Source organism: Cydia fagiglandana, chromosome 2 (assembly GCF_963556715.1).
Source record: "Cydia fagiglandana chromosome 2, ilCydFagi1.1, whole genome shotgun sequence".
NCBI lineage: Eukaryota > Metazoa > Arthropoda > Insecta > Lepidoptera > Tortricidae > Cydia > Cydia fagiglandana.
The window spans coordinates 16,833,662-16,859,425 of NC_085933.1; the positions used below are offsets into that span (position 1 = coordinate 16,833,662).

At 41.4% G+C, this 25,764-nt stretch overlaps 1 protein-coding gene across 1 annotated transcript; it reads right to left on the reverse strand.

Annotated features, from left to right (window-relative positions):
- Positions 1 to 186: 186 nt before the first annotated feature.
- On the reverse strand, positions 187 to 25,178 carry LOC134677514 (WD repeat-containing protein 44). Its single transcript, XM_063535982.1, has 19 exons — positions 24,979 to 25,178; positions 23,140 to 23,311; positions 22,448 to 22,569; positions 21,239 to 21,327; positions 20,743 to 20,832; positions 19,448 to 19,564; positions 17,829 to 17,950; positions 15,854 to 15,968; positions 14,708 to 14,824; positions 14,254 to 14,365; positions 12,641 to 12,792; positions 11,807 to 11,930; positions 9,308 to 9,418; positions 8,064 to 8,144; positions 7,157 to 7,358; positions 4,984 to 5,115; positions 4,238 to 4,621; positions 3,320 to 3,910; positions 187 to 2,799 (listed from the first exon to the last, which is right to left on the reverse strand). Exons 1-19 carry the CDS (start codon positions 25,044 to 25,046, stop codon positions 2,662 to 2,664), a joined length of 3,039 nt encoding a protein of 1,012 aa, XP_063392052.1. The 5' UTR covers positions 25,047 to 25,178; the 3' UTR covers positions 187 to 2,661.
- Positions 25,179 to 25,764: the final 586 nt, after the last annotated feature.

Below are 25,764 nucleotides of genomic sequence, written 5' to 3' on the forward strand. Positions count from 1 at the left end.
ATATTTAATGGGAGTCCAGGATATCCCGGCGAGATCGTTACATACTCGCGGCGGGATCGTTGCGCGCTCGCCCCACTTTCAACTCGCCAGCAAATCGCCAGTGTGATAAGGGCCTAATACCTGGCGCACTATGTCCTATGCTAAGACTAGACAAATGAGAAGTTATGAGGCAAAAAAAAGACAAAATAAATAACCATTATTTATTGAGGTAAACACTAGTTACAAATATATGATAATCATTCATATGACAATGGCATCGCGATCTGTACAATACAATACTAACTAATAAATGTACACTTACTATAATCACATGGGTTTACTAGTTAAGGCAAGAACTTATTAAAAATATATGAGACGCGAATATAAAAACCTCCGTTAGTGCTAAGTAATACGAGCTATTCTATTGTCTTTAAATGAACTTATGCAGACGTCATACTGTGTTGCAATAACTTTCCCGTTACCACCAAAGACGTTCACACTCATGAACGCGTTTAGTGTAAAATGCACGTTATAATCCCGATAAGATACTTCGAGTAATATTAACTTGACTATTAACCATTTGACCACCCAAGACCGCCACAGGCCGCATGGTTATATGTATTGTAATATTAACCTTCGTGCATTCCAAGGTTTACGATGGCGGGCTATATACAATAGGCATGGCCTTCAAAGGGTTAAAAGGCGGTAAGCTATTAGACTGACTGGGTTCCACATATCTTTAAGATGATATGGAGTAGGTACTCCAGTATTTTTATGTTCTTACTAAAAAATCACCACAATCAGAAACCTGTCTAATTTTCAATTTAAAAATATAACATAAGCCGTTTATAATTGATTGAATAATTAAGTAATGTGTCTTCTAATCATAAATAGTTGTTCGCGTATGAATGAGACAATGTATCCATATAAACAAATCATAGTCATGATCTAAGTTTATAGACTACGTAAAATATTATAATATGACAATAAACGAGTTGAGAGCTCAAGATTTTGAAATAAATAAATACATCTTTATCGCATGCAAGCATTGATACAAAATAATATTTTACCGCAACGTCAAATAACGACGTTTAATTCATTTTTATTTATAAATAATGTAAACAATAATTATCTTCATCAAATTTAAAAGGATATACGAGTATACGTATGCAGCAACGCAAAACACCCACAAGAATATACCGATAACCACTTAAATTAGATTTGTTTTATATGATATGGCTGTAATAAATATTGCAAGTAGCGTACTAGCTGTATAAACATAACGTAGTTATAAAATCCTAACTATCATACCTATTCATACTGCATTCAACCATAAATAACTAAAACATAATATTTACTTTGTCTGTTATCGTTCGATTTACTTTCACATTCTTACGCTTGAGTGATTCAAAATCGTCAAAATCGGGGACTGATTAATGGACACCCCCTAATGCCTCACGAACTAGCTCTATTATTATGTCCAATATAAAGTATTCGACAATTTTAGTAGATCTCCCAATATGTCTGACAATAAAGCGATTGTCCTAGCAATGCTAGTGGTTTTGATACTGACCTTTAACATAATGTTGGTGTTTATTCTCACGACGACAAATATTGACTACTAAAATGTTGAAATGGTGTGCTGGTGGTTGAGAAATAACAAAAAAGTAAAAGCACTACTTAAACTGTACAAACCCACCTTAAAATTAAGAAAAGAATAAGTACAGGGCTTATTTAGACAGCGCGCGAACTTGCATGCGATGTTAGTTACATTGCGGACCGTTGGGGTAACATCAATTCAGCCTACCGATCAAACAACGCAATGTAATGAAACTCGCATGCGAGTTCTCGCACCGTCTAAATGAGGCCTATAAGTTTGGGATAGAATGAAAGTATAGAAAGATTGAAGAACCGAGAGCATAGGCTGCTAATAAACGAGTAATTAATAGAATAACGAAATACAAACGAACAGGAATCGAATAACCTTATGCTTATATTGAAGAAGAAAAACAAAACAGAGATATACTGCTTTGTTGTACCTTGACATTTCTTAACATAGTTAGCCAAACTAAAGCAAGATTGGGGTAACGAACTTCGATTTGTGGTTGCACTATTGCGGAGTAGAATTATGTAATGAAAGAGCAAAGGAGCCAGTTGAAATAGTAAATCGTGACGATTTGTGATGATAACCTGGTCCGTAGAACAATGATTTCACTTCGCCTGTAAAGATGGAGATCAAGCGAGTACGTAAAAGAGCAGCTAGGAAAGGGTTTTGTGCACGATTTCAAAGTCCGTTCCGTCAGTGAGACACGCACTACGCTTTTGTAATGTGTAGGCTAATCGCGAAGCCGGACAGCAAGAAGTGCTCGGGCTATGCTAGGCCTTGAGAACGAGCGTAAAGTCCGTTTTTACGATCACGTGTCGCGTTTGGTAGACTCCCTTCTGTAAGTACCATTGTATTGTGGTATGTTATGCTGTACGATAATATATGTTGTGGAAGCGCGGAGGCGGGCAGCGGCGACTGAAGAGTGCCTAGGCTGCGCCTTGAGAACCACTTGCCTTCTGTAAGGTATCGTATACGGCTACCTACGCGAGCATGAAGCCTGGCCTGGGTCTTGAGAACGAACGTAGAAGTCCCTTTTGTGGGACATCAGGCCGTGCCCTTCTGTTTGTGTTGTGAAGCTACGCGAGTGCGGAGGCGGGCAGCGAGGAGTGCTTGGGCTTGGCCTTGTGCACGAACACGCGGATGCAGCCGTTGAAGTCCGTGCTCACGAGCACGTGCCCCGTCTGCGAGGAGGACACCATGCCCTCCGTGCCCTTCTGTAAAAAAGACAATATTATATTAAAATAAGGTTTACTAAATTAAGATTCTTACCCCCTTATTCATAAACGCGCGACAAACCTCAATTAGCTAATAATAGTAATAATAGTTTGTCCTTATCCGTCATTTTGACTAATGTATTTGTAAGAAAGGGATAAAACATAAATTAACTAAATCAGGCCCGTAAAGTTTTATGAATAAAGGGGGAAAGAGTTTAAACTATGTTTTTGTATCCCAGACACTAAAGTACCAGTTTTATAGCCGAACTTGCCCAGTCCAATTGTCACACGACTCCACCCTCATACTCGTATTCCTAAGGGTGGTATTCCATCTGTCCAATGTGTATTGCGTCTCACATTTTGTATTAATGAGAGAGTGAGACACACTGACATTGGACATAGAAATTGGACAGGTGGAATATTACGAGCACGGCAATTTAAAAACTTGTATTTTTTTGCCTGAAGATAAACGCACTATAAACATAGTCACGACATGCAAAAAAGTTAATACACAACCAACCGGCTCCTCCTTATCGTCGATTCCTTTGCTGGCCTTCTCCTCCTCCTCCCGCTCCGCAATCATGCGGATCATGTGGTCCGGGTTGGGCGCGAACACCGCACAGGTCACCACCGCGTTGTGCGCCTTGATCCCCTCCCAGAAGTCGTTCCTGTCCCGCCTCACCGACGTGAACTTAGAGTAGTCGTGATACGTCTTCCAAATATAAATGCACTGATTCTCTGACCCGCTGACTATGTATTTGCCGTCGTGCGAGAACGAGGCTTTGATTTGACTGGAAACGTTCACGTAGCCCTTGTATTTGCAGGAGAGGTTCAAGTCTCTGAGATCGTACAGTCTTATTCTGCTGTCGTTTGAGGTCACTAGGATTTTGTCGTCGTTAGGCATGGGTTCTATGCCGCTGATCTTCCTCCCGGTGGAGTTCTTGCCTCGGGTGGAGCGCACGTCGATCTGCGTGTGGTACTTGAGCTGGTCGGTGGTGTAGAAGATGCAGCGGCCGTCGTAGGTGCCGACGACGGCAAACTTGCCGTTTTGACAGAAGTTTGCGGCAGTTATTAGTTTTGTTTTGCCGTCGACCTCGTTCCAAACGGCGACCTGAAAGAAAAGTTTTATGTTGACAACAATACACCATCGGAAAGCAAAACTATATTTTGGCGGCGCGAGCCAACCTAAGTGATAACAAAGAGCCGAACAGACGACAGTTATAGCTTTTTTGCAACAGGTTATTTCAAATTGTAAGTATGTTTATGTTAAGGTTCAAAATCGAATTAATAATTGACTAGGCATGTGTGTGTGTTTTTATGTGCTGTACGAATTCAATACTAATCTGCACGAAGCATATACTTATTTGAGTCCCTATTCCTAATCGTTCCAGTCCAGTTATAGTATATTGAAATGCGTTTAGATATTCATAATTGTTACCTTCTTATCAGGAATGTTCCATAGCCTCAGCTTCCCGTCTAGACTTCCCGACAAGAAGTATCTGTCGTCGCGCGGGTGAAACACGATGGCGGTCACAAAGTCGATGTGCTGGAAGCAGCACAGGCACTCCCCGCGCGAGATGTGCCACAGCCGAACAGTTTTGTCCATTGAGCTTGACAGTATGAAGTAGTTCTTAGACCAGGATACGTCTAATAAGTCTGATGTATGGCCCGAATAGGTGCAGAAAGGTTTCGGGTGGAATGGGGCGGAGGGGCCTAAGGGTGCGTCTTCAGGACTCGGTGGTGGGGCGGTGAGCGACGCGAGGGACTCTTGTGAGGGGGTCGGGGAGGATTTCTGCTCTGCGTTGTATTTTGTGCGCATGTCCTGTAATGTAAGTAGTTATTTAGCAGGTAGGACTGAAGTTGTAGTGCTGGTTGTTTCAATTGTAGCTTTGTATATGTACCATAAGGGGAAGTTTGACAGATTTGCTACTATTTTTAACGTAAACGATATTGAAAAAATTTGATAAGTACTGTCAGTTAACAGCTTGTAAGGGCAGTAATTTACAGCATTAATGCATACGCCACTAAAATGTGTAAATTGCAAGTGTGTGTAAACGACACTGCAATATCGATGCCACAAACAAATGTTAGGTAATTTTTGAACGGAAAAGTAGGATAGCACCGAACGTGTAAACTGATCATTCGCAACCTAACTGCAAGGTGATAAGGTCCAATATTAAATACCTGGAAGACGGCGTAGGCGTCCCTGGCGACCCACACCCGCAGCAGGCGGTCCTGGCCGGCCGTGGCGAGCAGGCGGCCGCACACGCTGAACTTGCAGCACCACACGGCGCCCGAGTGCCCGCTGCCCATCTCCTGCACAAACGATAAAGCTTGTTCAACTTGTTCACGAGATAACCTCAATTCGTTCGGTTTGTTTAACGTTATCGGATTTGGTCATTAATAAAATTCTATTATAACGATTAATACCAAATGACAGAACCTCGCACTAAGCAGCAAACGTACAAAATTAGCACGTCGTCCGCTATGTCGGCCACGTCCTCCTTGTGTCGTGCACGCGACTCTTCTTGTTAGGTACAGTCAACGGTAAAAATATGGATGTAGACAACCTACTCAAAAATATGTCCCATAGTTCTTAATTCACTGACATAAGAGTTATGGGAAATATTTATGAAATGATTTGTACACCCATATTTTTACCGTTGACTGTACGAACCTGCACGTGTCGCACGCAGCCGTCGAAGTCGTATGGCCCCTTGTGCGAGTTGGAGGCCTTCAGCTTGATGTTATGCTCGCCCTGCACGTCGTCCGCTATGTCGGCCACGTCCTCCTTGTGTCGTGCACGCGACACTTCTTGTTAGATACGAACCTGCACGTGTCGCACGCAGCCGTCGAAGTCGTATGGCCCCTTGTGCGAGTTGGAGGCCTTAAGCTTGATGTTATGCTCGCCCCGAACGTCGTCCGCTATGTCGGCCACGTCCTCCTTGTGTCGTGCACGCGACACTTCTTGTTAGATACGAACCTGCACGTGTCGCACGCAGCCGTCGAAGTCGTATGGCCCCTTGTGCGAGTTGGAGGCCTTAAGCTTGATGTTATGCTCGCCCCGAACGTCGTCCGCTATGTCGGCCACGTCCTCCTTGTGTCGTGCACGCGACACTTCTTGTTAGATACGAACCTGCACGTGTCGCACGCAGCCGTCGAAGTCGTATGGCCCCTTGTGCGAGTTGGAGGCCTTCAGCTTGATGAAATGCTCGCCCCGAACGTCGTCCGCTATGTCGGCCACGTCCTCCTTGTGTCGTGCACGCGACACTTCTTGTTAGATACGAACCTGCACGTGTCGCACGCAGCCGTCGAAGTCGTATGGCCCCTTGTGCGAGTTGGAGGCCTTAAGCTTGATGTTATGCTCGCCCCGAACGTCGTCCGCTATGTCGGCCACGTCCTCCTTGTGTCGTGCACGCGACACTTCTTGTTAGATACGAACCTGCACGTGTCGCACGCAGCCGTCGAAGTCGTATGGCCCCTTGTGCGAGTTGGAGGCCTTCAGCTTGATGTTATGCTCGCCCCGCACGTCGTCCGCTATGTCGCCCACGTCCTCCTTGTGTCGTGCACGCGACACTTGTTAGATACGAACCTGCACGTGTCGCACGCAGCCGTCGAAGTCGTATGGCCCCTTGTGCGAGTTGGAGGCCTTCAGCTTGATGTTATGCTCGCCCCGCACGTCGTCCGCTATGTCGGCCACGTCCTCCTTGTGTCGTGCACGCGACACTTCTTGTTAGGTACGAACCTGCACGTGTCGCACGCAGCCGTCGAAGTCGTATGGCCCCTTGTGCGAGTTGGAGGCCTTCAGCATGATGTTATGCTCGCCGCGCACGTCGTCCGCTATGTCGGCCACGTCCTCCTTGTGTCGTGCACGCGACACTTCTTGTTAGATACGAACCTGCACGTGTCGCACGCAGCCGTCGAAGTCGTATGGCCCCTTGTGCGAGTTGGAGGCCTTCAGCTTGATGTTATGCTCGCCCCGCACGTCGTCCGCTATGTCGGCCTCGTTCTCCTTGTGTCGTGAACACATCACTTCTTGTTAGATACGAACCTGCACGTGGCGCACGCAGCCGTCGAAGTCGTATGGCCCCTTGTGCGAGTTGGAGGCCTTCAGCTTGATGTTATGCTCGCCCCGCACGTCGTCCGCCATGTCGGCCTCGTTCTCCTTGTGTCGTGAACACATCACTTCTTGTTAGATACGAACCTGCACGTGGCGCACGCAGCCGTCGAAGTCGTATGGCCCCTTGTGCGAGTTGGAGGCCTTCAGCTTGATGTTATGCTCGCCCCGCACGTCGTCCGCCATGTCGGCCTCGTTCTCCTTGTGTCGTGAACACATCACTTCTTGTTAGATACGAACCTGCACGTGGCGCACGCAGCCGTCGAAGTCGTATGGCCCCTTGTGCGAGTTGGAGGCCTTCAGCTTGATGTTGTGCTCGCCCCGCACGTCGTCCGCTATGTCGGCCACGTCCTCCTTGTGTCGTGCATGCGACACTTCTTGCGCCAGCGATTTCGCTGCGTCTACTGTCTTTTTCACAGTGCTGCCTAGGAAGCGTTTTAGTCTGGAAATTAGTCAAGTTTCAATTAAAGTTTAATTGGAAATATTTCCGAGTCTGGTGTGTATGATATGAATAGCCTAGCAGGTTTTTGTGAGTAAAATTGAGGAGCTGGGCAGCAGCAAAGCATTAGTCGGGTTGGGTTTCTATTCTTTTAACGATAAATGAGTAGAAATCGTTTAAAGGTAATTATAAGGGGAATAGAGATACCAAATGCCTTTTGTTTTATTTTACATTTCTATTGCAGGCAAGCATTGATAAAAAATGAGACACTTTAGCGAAAAGAATCCCAACTCAATGTCATCGAAACGTCTTTGGTAACATCGTGTCTTATTCGTAACTACTATTTCTTGTGGCTTCCCCTAAAATGTATAAAGCCAGGAAATCAATAAGTATTCAAATGTATAAACATAAACAAAATGAATTTTAAAACACGTATTACATGGTTATATTACTTACGTTCAAATAAAACATAGATTTAAAAATTAGTTACGGTTTACATGTGCCTGCATAAAGCCAAATAATAAGTTTTCTTTGGTTTTATATGTACCTAGTTGTTATAAGGGGACTATGGTAAATGTTAATACACGCTCGTACAAGGGCCAAGCGGAGATGGGTATTTATAAGTGGTCAAGTTACTACAAAATATTCATACAAATCTCCAAAACTGCACTGCAACAACACACAGACTTGTTAGTATCACACCGTCACCTGTTTTGGTTCACTTCGGGAACTATTTTCATGTTTATACTGTCTTGCGAGTGACTTTTCACTAATGGAGTTGGGGCTGCCCTAAATTTATAATAAATTATTCAATAAAATTGCTTTTACACAAAGTATCTACCTCAGCAAATCAATTATAAAGATAAGAATTCCAAAGCTTTTTTAGCTTCGTAAGTCACCCCGAATTTTTGAATGCTATCACTGGTAACAAGTAGTTAAAAGTTAAAGATAGTGTATTTTTCACAAGTAGGCATAATATTACAATGCGATTTTGAACGAGATCTAACCCTACACCTCTGACCCCAGAAGATTTAAAACCTTTCCAAACTGTAGGAGGGTACGGTATCCCAATATGGGATGGAACCAGTAAGAATCTCGGCGGGACACATATTTTCAAAACAACACATTTTCAACGACACGATATAGGGTAATTCGTCCGTAACTGGCCGGTTTTAGTAATAGGCCACCTTGAATTCAATTCACCTATGAACAGAGTTCATTTTAAGGTTTTAATAACTGGCCAGCCTTCAATAACTAGCTGCCTTATACTAAAATGAATTATGTTTATAGGTGAATAGAATACATTTTTAGTTTAGGGCGGTCAGTTACTAAAACCGGCCAGTTACTGGCGAATTACCCTACCTACTTTAGTTTTAGTTGGGCTGGTTTTAGTTTCACGCGGACCGCCCGTGCGGATCGCTCCGCACCGGACCAATATGTATTATTAAGTTCAGGGAGCGTTATAGAGTAAAGCTGACGGATCCGCGCGGACAGCTTTCTCATACAATTTTGCGGTGCGGAGCGATCCGCACGGACGGTCCGCGTGACACTAAGGGCCAGTTGCACCAACCACATTTGACAGACTGATCAACGTCAGCCGGCGCGCCCCGGCGCTTTCCTATGAAACTTTCCATACATAAAAATTTAGCGAACTCTTTAACGATACGAACAGTTTGGTGCAACCGACCCTTAAACCAGCCTTGGTCAGGCGTGTCTCACTCCGCGATTTCGTCGCTTTGCTACGGGTAGCTAAAAGTACATCCGTTCGACCCCAATTTTGGGGTTTGCCGTAAGCCGCGCGTGACGCTGTCGCCACCTAGCGGCCATATCTGTGCTGATCGTAACAGACGCGTTTTATTAGAGAGTGAGTCTTCTGTACCTAGTACTATTATTTATACTGTGCCTTGGTGCCGATATTCCCGACAGTAGATAAAGTAGAAGGCGTGACTCACTTCTCAGTCTTCTTCCGAATAGTGTTCTTGTTGTCGGCGGCCTGCTTGGCCTCCTTGCCGTCCTCGTCGGCGCCGCCCGTGCACACGCTCTCGCTCTCCTCGTCCGTTTCCCTACACCACATATCACATACTATACTGGTTAGGACATCAAAGATGGCTTAGGGCACTTGCACCATCCCACTAACCCGGGGTTAAGCGGTTTAACCGTTAACCCAGTGTCAAATTGTACTGGTATCCATGATAACTCCAGGTTTAACAGGTTAACCCCGGGTTAGTGAATGGTGCAAGTGGCCCTTAGATGACTAGCGGCCTCCAAACTGGAGACCGTAAATTGTTGGCGAAATAGAGGTTGGGGCGTTATCACCCAATAATAACTAAAAGTTACAAGGTGATTCATGAGAGGAAAAACTAAAAATTGAAACACAATTTAAGTACGTAACATTATCTTTTGTCATATTATGAAACAATTCTTGACCTGAAAAACGTTGTATTTAATAGTGAATATGTCACAATTTACCAGTGAGTGAAACCGTTGTCGTATAAACAATGTCACAATTTTATAAAAAAAGCACTAAAAATAATTAAAGTGAGCGATGGTCGTTAAATGTTGTTAATCTCTAAAAATCTAAAAAAACCTAGTGTAATGAAAACACCACAACCACTCGTGATATGGACATTCAACAAAAAACACAACAATAGGAACATTACATATTTACTCGTACGAACAAAATAGATGCAGACTTAACAAAAACAAATACAACAAAAACCGACATTTGATAATGTGTTTAACTAATTAAAATGTTGACCGCTAGAAAACCCAAAACTATGTATACCTAATACCAACGAAATGAAACATGATTTTATTACTAGTTGCGAAGTGACATTATAAAAGAAAATAAAAACCTCTGTTCCGAGACATTTTTGTCATTCGGAAAAAATACCTACAGCATGGTTTATTAAATGAGTTAGTGAGGGCATTAGATTTGTGTTGTTTGCGCTATTCGGTCTCAAAACGCGCATCACTAGGTATATACTTTTTAAAATTTATTTTGCACTGACTTTCGAACATTTTCTAAAAGCCTTTTAACACAAACGGCTAAGGAAGGTTTCTAATGACTATTTTCGCGTAGTGGCGGAATCCAGTCGATCCTCTTACTGACTCACATTTAAAAATCTGCATTTAGTTACAAGTATAGTTAATACGATTATGAATGGTACCAACACCAGATTGGGTAGTGTCCAATTGAAGAACTGCGCAATGTAACTTAACACAGCCAAATGGGCTGTTCCCCGCAAAATTGTTAAATAAAATCTAATGAAAACAACGTAAACAAAAAGTAAACCTAATATTAATACTGAAGTCCGAATCCGCAGGTAGGATTCCCATTTCAACCGGTGGCGTGAGAGACTTTCTTGAGAACACAGAGAGACGCTTGCGCCACGTCTTTTGCACCAGTTCCAAGCTGTAAATGTATTTAAACCAACATGGGATTTTGGATGAATCCTAACAGTTCTGCAGATTCTGAATTGAACGAACACACCTACAAATCCTCTCTTCTACAAATTGGTCGGTAAAAGCTAATCGTAATAATATAAGGTTTTTAGAAGCTACGAATTTGCCTACGCCTTTGCCTAATGCTCTGGTTTCCTCGGATAGCGGTGCCGTCATATAGCGCCCGTCTCCATACAAATACTATTACGACATCCATATTTAGCCGTGTTATTTAGTATGGAGACGGCCGCTATTTGACGGCACCGTAAGCCTACGAATTTGTTAATTACCACCGTGATGTTAACATTAGCAGTATTAACACACACAGCGCTTTTTGTCACAGAACGGAAACCCATTTTCTTAACGGGATTCGAACCCAGCACTCAGCGTCGTGGACAGTGTGACAACGAACTAGATCAAAGCAGCAAAAGGGATAGGAATACAGGAATTCTACTTCTTCTAGTGACTGATGATCATACTCTAGTACAGTTTAGGAAATATAGACCCTTGTTGTTTACTTTTCGTGAGCGATTAGCTGACAAAGGCCTCATGACCACTTGCTTTTGTTAGTAGCAAAAACACACTGGGAGCGGGAGAATTGTTTTTGGGGTCACTTTAAATCATACGAAGCTGTCTTAATTATACAAATTACTTCCTGCGATTTTGCGTAAATGTCATATCTGCCTTTAGTATAGAGGAGCAAAATTAATAAATGTCAGCGCTTGGCAACGAAGTCCTGCAGTGTCATCTCTAATTTGCGCCCGCAATGTTTTACACTTCATACGCGTCTTAGGCCCACTTTCACCATCCCACTAACCCGGGGTTAAGCGGTTTAACCGTCAACCCATTGTCAAATTGTACTGGTAACCATGGTAACTTTAGGTTTAACCGGTTAACCTCGGGTTAGTGGAATGGTGCAAGTGGGCTTTAGTATTCTTTGTCTGTGCAAAGCGCTCGTAATTTCGTTGTTATGCCAGTTCCTAAAATTGTGTTTGATTGATAGTTACCTGACATTTTCGTCGTCATTGGCTCGCCCTATGTACTCCGACGTGAGTCTCATGATGTGCAGACTCAGTGGATTGATGCATTGAGGTATTTTGTGCTCCGCTACGCTAAGAGGCACCCTTTCTCCTGTAGAATTTAATTTAGAAATATAAAACACATAATTCGTCTTGGAGATTTTTGTGTGGAACACAGTAAATAAACTAGGCAATATTGACAAATAGTATGTTTAGTTCTGTTACTGCGTTCCCGTACTTATTATACCCAACAAAAGAGATGCGGACCATACCGTCCGTACCTGTCAAGCACGTATTTATGACAAGTATTTGCCAGCCAAGTGTTTGCTCTAAAAACGTCAAATGTATTTATGATAGCAATTCGTTTTCAACAGGTCATAGTTGAGACACAAATCTACATTTCTTTTATAAAATTAGTCAGATCGAAAAAGACAGACGGGCTGACTGAGTTGAGTGTTTAATGTCATTGACGGTAGTAGCTTATCCAGTCTGCATCACCTGGTTTCGTCTGACTACACCTGCAAAACACTGACTGCATGTCGATAAGGCTGCTGTTCGGAAATGTAGCGCGTGTGACAGACCCAGCTGCTCGGTAACTTCCATGCATGAAGTGTAGTGTGTGTGTGTACTGAGAGTAATTTCGTCTGTCTACACTTCACAGCACTGACCGGTGTCCAGGTTGAGCATGGTGACCTGTTCGAGTATCTGCATGTCCGTTAAACGTTGTCCCGAGGTGGAGTGCGTGCGCAGCGCCAGACCGAGCTGCTCGTCGCCAGGCATGCACTGAGAGTGGTTCCGTCTGACTGTCTACTTCACACTGACCGGTGTCCAGGTTGAGCACGGTGACCTGCTCGAGTATCTGCATGTCCGTTAAACGTTGTCCGGAGGTGGAGTGCGTGCGCAGCGCCAGCCCGAGCTGCTCGTCGCCCGCGGAGCGGCGTCGGCCGCCGCCCAGCGACTCTGAGTTGCTCCGTCTGCAAATGACCACATAATAAACAATAGGGACCGTGCGCGTTGGAGGGTTTGCCAACTTGTAGCTTGTGAACTTGATATTGGCAATTAGGGTGGTCAAACTTAGTATGAAGGTAAAAATAATATACTTTTCCCCCACAAGACTCCAAGCACCAGAGGATATGTGACTACTAGTCAAATCAGTTTCTTTTTTCAAACTGTCAAAACGATTTTGCTATTGTGGAATTTATATGAGACTCTAGCATGTGACGTCACACTCAAATTACCTACTTTTTATAGTTGTGTACGGGTTATAAAATAGAAATAGTGTCTAAAAATAACTGCTGTCTAGGTTATTCTATTAATCTTCTGGTGCTTTATTTCATGCATGGTGCAAAATAATTTATTTTAAATACATTCAAATACCTATTGTAAAAAATCTTTACCAAATCGAATGATTTGGTAAAGATTTTTTTCTCCAATATGCTCGGAAATGTTCACCTTACTGTAGCAAAAATACTACGGGAAGTTCTTCGTTAATGTCAAACTCTAATTAAAAAACATCAAACTATCGCTGTCCTGTTCTAGCGGACGGGAAGTAAAAAAACACTACAGTAATAACTTATTACTGTAGTGTTTTTTACTTTTTAATAATAAAAAACACAAACGGCCAATTATTATTGCCGCGAGCCGCTTCTACACGACCCGATCAGCTATCATTTCACGTGTATGATCGTGCGAATACTGCTTAATAAAATCAAAGATTATTTTTATATTTTTTTTAAATCTCATCCGTGTTCATAAAGCTTATATAGTTTGTCAAAGGACTTTCTCATTTCAAACATAGACAAAGAGAATCATACTATCTTTGTCTTACACTAGTACTAGCACCCAAAAGAAAAGGATGGGTATAGTTTTCCTGGTTCTTACTGACTGAAAAGTTGGTTTGACCAACTATATTGCACAATTATATTGAATGAACGAATACTGAATGGCAGAATAAGTTTGTAACTTTAACTTTTAAAAATTAATTAAAGAGGGAAATTGTTTTTGACATTTTGGATGTGAAGGTTTGATTTGAGTGATGCTTGATGGTTAAATAATTATTATTTTAGCTTATTTCCTCGCATGTTTGGAGAAAAGCACTATATATGCCTCGGCAGGAATAGCAATTCGTGGATTCGTCTTCTTTGTCGGACTCCGCTTCGCGTCGTCCGACAAAATCGAAACTCATCCACGAATTGCACTTTCCCGGCCTCTGCAATAATGTACTATTTATTCACTTCACTTTAGTTCAGCGGTCGGCAACCAGCGGCCCGCGAGCCTCCCTACTATTTTGTATGTAATATAGACAAATGACAATGTCTGATAAAGTCATAAATATTAACAAAGTGCGGCCCGAGTCCACTTCGTTAACTGCTATGTGGCTCTTGGCTGCTAAAAGGTTGCCGACCGCTGACTTTAGTTAAACTTAATAAAGTGACCTGGTGTTCCCGCCCAAGCTACTATGCCCAGTGGAGAGCTGCGAGCGTCCCTCGCTGTGTGTACGCGACCCGCAGCGCTGTTCGTCGTCCGCCGGACGCACAACGTAATCACCTAAAACAAACCTTAACTTTATAACCATAAGGTACAATTTAGTACGTAAACTATTAAATGCTTACCAATACGAAGATAATTAACGCTTTAAAATGTTATGAATAAGTACGAGTTAACTTGAATTTCATCGTATGCGTAGTCAATAAAATTGTCGTTACGAATTGAGCCTTATTACAAGGCAACAAAGTTTTAAAGACAAAGTACTGATTCCTAAATGTCGAGGGCGGATTCAGAAAGCCTCTGATGCGGGTGAATTATTATGATTCACCAAAAACTTGTCATTGCGAATTGAGCATTATTACTAAAAGGGTAAGTGGCAATATTAATAATGCAAATACTAACCTCTGACGGCCTCCTTAATGTCGAGTGTGGATTCGGGAGGCCTCTGTTTCATAGAGGTGCCTGTACTGCTGCGAGATGACGTGCGCGATTCATGACTCATTGATGACTTGTCGTGCGCTGCAACAAATTAATAGGGGATACTACTGCAATGTTCTGCCGCCAGAGTGCAGCACTGCCGATACAGTAAATAGATAGACTAACTTATACATACTGTGCCTTAAACTGTTTATTGACAAATGTTCACAGACAATAAAATACGACATTGATGCATCAAGGCGGTTTGTTAACAAAGGCCTACCTACCTCTACCTTCCATAGGCCTACCGGTAAACGCGAAAATCGAAATTTAGTTATCTGCCTCTTTATCGATCGATTATGCAAGAGTGATAGAGAGATTAGATAACGAAATTTCGATTTTCTTGTTTCGCGGTAGGCCATGTGATTGACGTGACTTGTGATGTGTCAATGTGGTTTGTTCACTGTACGTGCCACAAAGGTGCCATCTACGCAGAGCTTTGCCTAATATTCTCTATTGAGATAAATTTGTGACATACATAGCGTAAGCGTCTGAGCGTAGTAGGAGCATTCCACGGGCTGTCCCGTACAAACGCATTGTATTTCCTGTGTTGCGACTTTTTTCTCGGCATTTAAAGTAGGCGATTATTTTTCTGTGCATATTTTTGACCATTTGTCAAAGAAAAGGAAACTCTTATACCTTTAAATCATCAGAAACTTCGCGTTTGTACGGGACAACGGTAGACGATTTCATGGAATGCTCCAGTAGCGGGGAGGTGGGACAGTGGCCTAATCAGGCAATGGGCCTCGCTTCAATTAAGATTAAGCACTAATGTAGTTATTAAAGTATTTTCTTTTTACTAACAAACTATCGACACATATTCGTCTGAAATAAATGGATTTTATTTGGGATGGACGGATTTTTTTTAATAATAAGTATACAAATATTTTTACCAGATTGAGCTGACATATTGACATAATTAAGTCATAGTTAAAAAACAATAGTTGCACTATAAAATTTAAGTCTCTCAGTTTGCTCAATTTAAGCTTCTTATTATCAGTAATATTACAGCTTTGATCGTAATTCTAAAACACAGTAGGTATTATTAATATCAGTGAATAGTAATCTCACCATATTTGGAAGTGGAGAGTTCTAGTGAATCCTGGAATTCCCTTGTGAGGGACTCGATGGTGCTGGCGGGGCTGGGCAGCGCCATGCACTGGCTTACAGAATTAGGTAATGGAGGCTGAAACAATCGCATTTTGCAAGTTTATATAATGACTTAAACTCTCGCGTTTTGTACACATATTTAACCTTTTGGCCGCCGGACCTAGTCCGCAAAGACGCTCACTCACACGCCAGAGCAAATTTTAAGTAAACAACTAATAAAAAGTTTAGGGATTGCAAATAGTGATATCGATATTTACAATATTATGGTAAAAATCTTTTTAATTTAGCTTTGTTCTTATCCTGTTTTAATTTCATTCCAAATTGCCAAAATTAAACATATGTTTTACACCCGAAAATGTTTAAAATATAGGGATTTAACATAAAAAACAACCACTAAACAATGTCGATTCAAGACGTGATATCGCCGCACTAGGCTGTACGAGAAGTCTTTTATACAAGACAACGGCGCCCATGGACTGCCCGCAATGCAGACCGACAAGGACTGTTTCCGCGCGGATCAAGTAATAATAGTCTCTAGGTCAACGGCGTAAGCGCTTGTCGGTACGTAAACTTTATTGGCGTAACGTTAAAGCTGCGCATCATGTGTCGATAAAGTCAATATACCGGAACTGTTTTAGTGAAAATTACACGTGGGTTGAATTTTTAATGAGTGAAGATATTATTCCGGAATTAGAATCTATCATTATAATTTCAGTTTGGTTTACATTAATCGATAGGTAAACTCTTATCAAAAAAACGTTCAACGACTTGTTACAAAAAAATTACACATTAACTTCAATGTTATAACAATAAAAGTAAAGTCTGATAAACAGGTATGTCCCTGTACCACACTTGTGCGAAGCGGTCGCTGCGGTGTATCCCTTCCCACTAAGCTATAAAATAACATCAATTATTTTATTTATTTATCTCTTCTGCAATTAAATAGTCCACAATCTACAATGGCAAATTTACTTGTCTGACTCTACTTTATAGAGCTAAAGAAGCTACCTGAACTTTAAATATAGTTATGCCTATCTGACTTTCGTTCTACGTATTCTAGTAAGTAGTTACCTACTATTCGTTGAAAAAAATTGGCGATTAACAAGTGTTCAAATACTTAGATAAAATCATATTTCTGACTTTATATTTACTTTAAAAATTCCCATATCGAGTTAACATTCCCATCCCTAGCTGTCTTTTATACAAGACAACGGCGACGAGGAACATGAAAAATGTTGAAAATTGGAGCAATTTTTTTAAATGCCTTATTATAAAAGAAGGGATTTATATAGCGGCTTAAAAAGCAAATAAATGAAAAAACAAAGACCTTAAATATGAACACGAGTGTAAATGAAATTGCAATTTTTATTATTTTCACATTAACTCAGTGGTTGAATTTGTGTCTTGTATACAAGACGACGGCGCCAGCGTATCGTTCTATCGTTGTCTTCTATACCGGACAACGGCGGTCAAAGGGTTAATTACACAAACGGGTCTACCGCGATATAATTTCATTGTTTTTACCTTTAATTCCGACGACGTTTCAGCTGAGTTGCACTGGCCAGCTGTGGTCACGGTATCGGTGTGGTCGGATTATATCGCGGTAGACCCGTTTGTGTAATTAAATAAGTTTATATAATGAATTAGGATAACAAATGTTTATTAGCACAAAAAATAACATATAACTAAAATTAATTTAGACTAAACAGAATAACAATGACTAAATATTTTCAGGGTACCACAAACAAAACTCGTTTGCCCAAATTCGGCAACTAATACAAGCACTAAATGCATTCAAATTCAAAATATACTTTATTCATGTAGGCCTAGCAACAAGCTCTTATGAATCGTAAGGAAATCGTTAAGGAATTCTCTTCCGGTCAATCAATTAGTGATTGTATTCCAGCAGTCGTAGTTAAAATTGGTATAAACTTACATCGACTGACAAGGAATCGAGCTTGTTCCTCCTTTCATAGCGGTAGTCATCCGTGTCGTTGGTGCAGATGCTGAGGTTGTCGCCGTCGGCCGTCGATAGTGACTGAGAGCCGTGCAGTTTACCTGGAACAAATGTGTACTTTGAATATCGCATGATGCGCTATTAAAATTGAACTAATCATCAAGTTAACAAGCAGGCAGGCGACTTCAGACTAGCTCGACGGTCAGGATTGTAAAGGGAGCCAATGCACCCGAAATCAGGCTGGTAATCACTTGTTTATAATTACAACACAGACTCGACGCCGATCGGTAGCAGGGCGGTGTGGCGCGAACGCGCCATTGCTGTCTTCCAAAACTGGCCGCGTAGCCAAGATGACGATCGCTTACGCTCCGTAGCGATCGAAACACAACTGTCACTGTCGCACTAATATGGAAGAGTGATAGAGAGACATAATGCTTTTCGCTGTCGAAGCGATAGCGATTGTAACCTTGGCTAGGCCGGCAGGTTCATTTAAGAATTGTATAGTATTTCGTTCGAGTCGTCGGCGGACGCGGTGACAACGCTGCCCGCTTGCTTCACGAACGCCTTCTTGCCGGCTACCATGTCCCGCTCATCGCCAGCTGACACACGAGCTACGTCAGCACAGTACTCACGAGGCTTCTTGTGTCGCAGCAGCGGGTCGGCGGACGCGGTGACAACGCTGCCCGCTTGCTTCACGAACGCCTTCTTGCCGGCTACCATGTCCCGCTCATCGCCAGCTGACACACGGGCTACCTCAGCACAGTACTCACGAGGCTTCTTGTGTCGCAGCAGCGGGTCGGCGGACGCGGTGACAACGCTGCCCGCTTGCTTCACGAACGCCTTCTTGCCGGCTACCATGTCCCGCTCATCGCCAGCTGACACACGGGCTACCTCAGCACAGTACTCACGAGGCTTCTTGTGTCGCGGTAGCGGGTCGGCGGACGCGGTGACAACGCTGCCCGCTTGCTTCACGAACGCCTTCTTGCCGGCTACCATGTCCCGCTCATCGCTAGCTGACACACGGGCTACGTCAGCACAGTACTCACGAGGGTTCTTGTGTCGCGGCAGCGGGTCGGCGGACGCGGTGACGATGCTGCCCGCTTGCTTCACGAACGCCTTTGTGCTGGCTATCATGTCCAGCTCATCGATGGCTGACACACGGGCTACGTCAGCAAAGTACTCACGCGGCTTCTTGCGTCGCGGCGGCGGGTCGGCGGACGCGGTGACAACGCTGCCCGCTTGCTTCACGAACGCCTTCTTGCCGGCTACCATGTCCCGCTCATCGCTAGCTGACACACGGGCTACGTCAGCACAGTACTCACGAGGGTTCTTGTGTCGCAGCAGCGGGTCGGCGGACGCGGTGACAACGCTGCCCGCTTGCTTCACGAACGCCTTCTTGCCGGCTACCATGTCCCGCTCATCGCTAGCTGACACACGGGCTACGTCAGCACAGTACTCACGAGGGTTCTTGTGTCGCGGCAGCGGGTCGGCGGACGCGGTGACGACGCTGCCCGCTTGCTTCACGAACGCCTTTGTGCTGGCTATCATGTCCAGCTCATCGATGGCTGACACACGGGCTACGTCAGCACAGTACTCACGCGGCTTCTTGCGTCGCGGCGGCGGTAGCGGGCCGGCGGGCGCGGTGACGACGCTGCCCGCTTGCTTCACGCTGTTTGCCTTCGTGCTGGCTATCACGTCCGGCTCCATCGCTAGCACTGACACAGGGTTAATGCGTTAGCATAGCATTACATTTTGGACTAACATGGACACAATTAAGAAATTTAGCGTTTTTAATCCCATTTTGCTTTAGCTTAACTAGATACAAATAATAAAAATAGAAGTCTCAATCAATAATTAACGAATTAAATAGACTGGTCTATCTCAAAAAAGTTATTTCAGGATACAGTAGCTCACATTATTTAATTATTAAGCATCTCGTAAAGCCAATAAAGATATTACACATACCTACAGAGTTTTGCTACTTTTTTCAAAATAAGAATGAGGAGAATGGCTGGGATACAAGAAATCTACGTCTAGTATTGAGACAGACATTAATCGTATAAAGTACCTAAGTATTGAACTGCCACCACCAAAAATGTACAATGAAAGCCAACCTATTTTGGTATGACAATAGGATATAAGTATTACGTATAACAATTACATATGTATGTAATTCAAATATACTTCGAATATTTGACTTTGTATGTACAAAGTCGAATATTCGACGTATATTTTTCGCTTTTACATCTTATCATCATACCATAACAGTTACACTCCGTGATTGTTACGCCATTTAGGGTTCTAGCTAAATTGGACATCCCATAGCGTTAGTACGGAACAATCAATTTAGCTAGGGCCCTAAATGGCGTAACAATCGAGAAACGTGATGTATCATCAGTCAAGTGTAAAAATATGGGTGCATGTAACTTATCAAAAATATGTCCCATAGTTCTTAACTCGTTGACATAAGAGCTATGGGACATATTTTTTAGTATGTGTGCAACCATATAATTTACACTTGACTGTACATAACAGAGACAACGAAAATATTAATAAGGTTAAAGCACAAACAAATGACTAATGTTTAATGGGTACCTACAATAGAATCGGTTCAACATTGCTATATGTATTTGAGCTCTTCCTGCGGTGTACAGCGAGCTGCAAAAGTACATACCCACTTCATGAATGGATTCCAATTAACAACGTGGATATGCACTTTTGCAGCTGTGTATGTGTACTGTGTACCTTAACCCGTCAAACATCCGCGCGAATCCGAATTAGCTCCAGCGTGTCTAGAGTTGTTTGGATCATAGACTTTCTGTACCCTTACTGTAGTGTTACCCAGCCTGTCACAAAGTGTCTGAAAATAAACTGAATCTTAATATAAATTTACCATTTTGCGTTCTGTCCACCGGTATGGGTTCGTCGGGCGTGTTAGTTTCTCGCGGCGGTGCAGACGCCTGGGCCACTTCACGAATGTTAGCTGAAAAAGATCATATTTCTGTAATTTGATACAACTTTCACCCTTTCCCAGAACGCACCAATCTACAAGGTTTTCCCAAAATAATCAAATATATTCCAGCTTTGATTCATTTGAAGACTAGTCACATTACCCGGAGTGCAATCTAATTTGAACCTTAACTCGGAATGCTAAAGTTCCAATTCTATTGGTGCGTATTCGATTCTATTGGTCGATAATTCGTACTGTGCCTGGAAAAGGGTTAATGCCGCTAAAATAGTCTAGTATTCTTACGGCAGATGTCGCTATGCGTGTTTTAAAGTTAAGTAAATAATCTGTATTCTGAAATTAGCATTTCAAGTTACATCAAAATCAGATCGGATTTTTTCGTGATTGACTGACAAATATCCAAATTAGTTAGGATAATTACAATGTGAATCCGACGCGCCACTGAGGATCCTTCCAATGCGACCCAGGGATGTCATGCTCTGAAGGCTCATTGTGTCGTGCGCTATCACCCTGCAACCAATGGTAAAAACATTAACATTGTTCAACTTTAGAGTGGAACCAAATCAAACCCATAGAAGTATTGTTAATTGCAAGTTAAACTAATTGCCATATCAAGCGTTAAGAGCTGGGTTGTTTCCTATACTCAATAAAAAATTGTGTTTTGCAGAGTTCATATCATGAAATTAGATTTATGAAATGTAATACATATATTTTGAATATTTAATAAATTATAAAGTCAACAAAAACTCATAGTAATTCTCATAGTCAGCCAAGAAAGTGGTCGAAAAGTGGTAGACCACTTTTTTGGCTGACCGTACCTACGAAAAAGCGGCCAAGTGCGAGTCGGACTCGCCCATGAAGGGTTCCGTAACAGCAAGTAACAAAATAAAATTGGGGTTTACGGTTTATGACGTATTAAAAAAAAACTACTTACCAAATCTTGTTCAAACCAATTTTCGGTGGAAGTTTGCATGGTAATGTACATCATATATTTTTTTTAGGTTTATCATTCTCTTATTTTAGAAGTTACAGGGGGGGGGGGGGACACACATTTTACCACTTTGGAAGTGTCTCTCGCGCAAACTATTCAGTTTAGAAGAAAATGATATTAGAAACCTCAATATCATTTTTGAAGACCTATCCATAGATACCCCACACGTATGGATTTGATGAAAAAAAAATTTTTGGGTTTCAGTTCTATGTATGGAGAACCCTAAAACTTTATTGTTTTTTTTCTATTTTTGTATGAAAATCTTAATGCGGTTCACAGAATACATCTACTCACCAAGTTTCAACAGTATAGTGCTTATACTTTCGGAAAAAAGTGGCTGTGACATACGGACGGACAGACAGACAGACATGACGAATCTATAAGGGTTCCGTTTTTTTGCCATTTGGCTACGGAACCCTAAAAATGACAAAAAAATCATTTAGGTTAGTTTCATACATAGTTAACATTACCTAAATCATTTCTGATGTTTCATAAATTCATAAAGAGTAGGTGCTGCTGCTAAAGCAGTCATGCTTAGTACATTTTCACATTATTTTTCAATGTTTTTTCATTTCATAAGATTAATCACCAAAAAGTTCATACAATTACAAGTAATGATAATAAATGAATGTTGCTCACTTGAACGGCTGCGTCACATCTGTGAAAGAGTGGTGGTCAGCAGCCGCATCTACTGTCTCGTCATCCTCGTCTGTTTGCATGCAGCGCCGAAGCTCTTGGAACCGGCGTCGCCCTTGCACCACCTGCCACATTTTTTTTTATAGCCTGTTATGGTGTGCCACTGCTGGCAAAGGCCTCTGCTCTTGATTTCCATAACACCCGTTGTTGAGCTGTTTCCAGCCAGTTATTAATGAAGGTGTCTAAGTTGTCCCGCCACACTTATACATAGACATTACTTATAGATACAGTGTTTTTTTAATGGGACAGTATTTGGAAATCTGAAACTATTGAAAACTATGGATAACTGTGTGTGAGAAAACTATCAAAATTCAAAATATATAAAATATATAAAATATATTCAAAATTTTGGTTAAGTCTGAATTATCTCTAAATTTTCTTGTCCTTTTGATTTGTATAATGCTCCCGCTGTAAAATATGCAGCCGAAGGCTTATGAATTAATTTATGGAAGTATCCTTTCTTTCCACCAGGAAAGTAATACTGCATACCTGCAGTGTTTTACAACAATATGTGCCACTTTGTCGCTTACCATAAGGACAAAATTTGCTTGTATCTTTATACAAATAACCTGTCAAAGTGTCTTTATGGCAAGCAACAAAGTGGGACTTTTAGCTTAGAAACAATGAATATTTACACTTTTGACAGTATTCCGGTCATCATCTGCCGGGGCACCCTCGGCAGTGGACACGCTCGGAGCTATACTTGGTGCCTCCACAAGTGTAGATTCAGTCTTTACAGCCGGTTTCTCCTTCTCTTTATCCTTGGAACTGTCTGTTAGGCTTGTGTTTCTGCATAATGATGATCTCCTAGAAAGTCAATAAGTGTTTACAAGGGTATCGTCTTGGGTCGTCCCATTTGTTTTTCATCAAGTTCTTAAATTAGTTATATTCTGCTTTCGTCACTCATTCTACATTGAAAGCCACCGACGATTGTGCCGAATGTAGAATGGGTGACGAAAGCAGAATAGGACTAATTTAAGAACTTGACGAAAAACGAATGGGACAACCCAAGACGATACCTTTACAAATGTACCCCAAGAAAAATTCTAAACACATTTTATTTTATAGTAATTCAATGTAAAAAAGATAGGCTTCTTTTATTTATTTTTGTTCCCTTATAAACCTATATACTAGTGAGTTGTGCTAAAAAGCAAAGGTAGTCAAATTTGTTACACAATTCCACAATAAATAAGAATACTCTATACTCTCTATAGCACCCAGCGCCACATAAACTGTGACAGATTGTACGATCTCTGGTTGTTTTGTGCTGCACTTCAACTTGAGTAAGTATACCTATGCCTAAGTTATATAAGTATACCTAAGTTACATATTTAGGTGTTAAAGTAGATTCCGCATTTTCTTGGCAACAACATATAAATTATATCTGTAGCAAACTTAGAATTTTATTAGGAAGATTTTACCACCTTAGCTTTAAAGTACCAATTAATGTATTAAAGTGCTTATATTATGCAATAGTTGATTCCGTGTTAAGCTATGCCCTTGATTGCTATGGTCTCACTTTTAAATCGTATATAGATAAAGTAGAAGCGCTACAAATTAGATTCTTAAAGTTACTCGTCAATAAAAAAACTAGAAACAGTTGTAAAGGTAATTATAATAAACTATTTAAAATTTGTAAAATACTCCCGGTCAGTTTAAAACACAAATACCTCTTAGCAATTAACAACCACAGCAATAAAGAGCAAATCTCGACACGAGTAGAACATAAACATAATACAAGATCAGTGGCTGTGCAAAAATATGAAATACCCCGCGTCACCAATTATTACGGAGACCGAACTCTAAAAAAAAGGTTGCCATATTTCTTAAACAGTCTTCCAGAAAATATCAGGCTCGAGCCCAATAAAACTAGATTTAAAACAGCAGTAAAGCAGCACCTAATGAAAATGCTTGGGTGACAATTGCATGCCTGTGCCTGCAAATGTCACCCAAGTAAAGTAAGGTATATCTGATTATATTAGTTAAGTGTATGATGTTAGTTTTTATAATATTTTACATTGATTACGTATGTAAGTAATTATATCAGAGACTCGCACCTGCAGACAAACTGTGTAAACAGTTTTGCAGGGAACTGAATTAGATCGTAAGGTTATTTCTTGTATTAATAATAGTAATAAATAAAAAATAAATGCAATCTAAACAATACAGAGCTCTAAGTTTTGCAGTGTTGCAAACACAGATTTCAAGCAGTGTTCTAATATTACCTAGCAATAAGTCACGATTGAATGTAAATGAGATACGCATCATTGATTAGACTGTCAACATTCGTTTGATCAAACCAAGGACGATCCATATCGTTACTAGAAACACCTGCTATATAATATTATCAACTAGAATAAAAGGGTGCTTTATCATGAATTAAGGACCAGTAATAAGTATGATTGGTAGACTAGCTAAGGACCTAAATGATTATATGATTCCAGGAACGCAGATTGTGTAAACAATTTACTTACTTAGAACCTTTAATGGGTGTGAGTTCTTCGGCATCGTAGAACTCTTCGGAATCACTGCTATCACCCATTGTAAATAAGTAAACGGGAAGCAACAATCACTGACTTCGATCTTACTTAACAATATTCACATCATCAGGCAACTAAAAGCAGATTTAAACGAAAAAAAGAAAGTTGGAGATGACTCCAATATTGGCGTTGTAGAATGTAGACGTTCTGTCAGATTGACGTTACACAGCTGTGAAACTTTAGTCCGTATTGTACTTATAGCATGATATTTTTAAATAATTTAATTTAGATAAAATGTAAGTCTACATGCTGTATCATTTTTATGATTCATCTGTATATTTTTTATTTCATTAAAATAATATACGTGAGTGATCAAAGATAGATCAAAGTGTATATATATATCGCTGACATTGAAAACCTTTCGTCACCTAGTTCCATGTGCGTCCACTAGATGTCTCAATTACAGATTATTTACCTACTAGACGAAGCATGTTTGTTAACGATAGGTAATTGATTATATGTATATCAAACGAAATTAACGCAAAGAATCAACGTAAAAAAGTAATATATGCTATATATGTGCAAAATTGGTGGTTGGGGAAGTACAATCGACACTAACGCACAATGTGATGAAAATATCTATAAACTTTCGTGGGACAACATAATATTTTCATCTTATTTGTTCATACCAACTAATAAGCAAGAAATACGTCTTACACCCATTAGGAGCGAAACTGAGCGAATAGGTAGTAGCTTTTTAAAGTGCAGTACCTAAATACT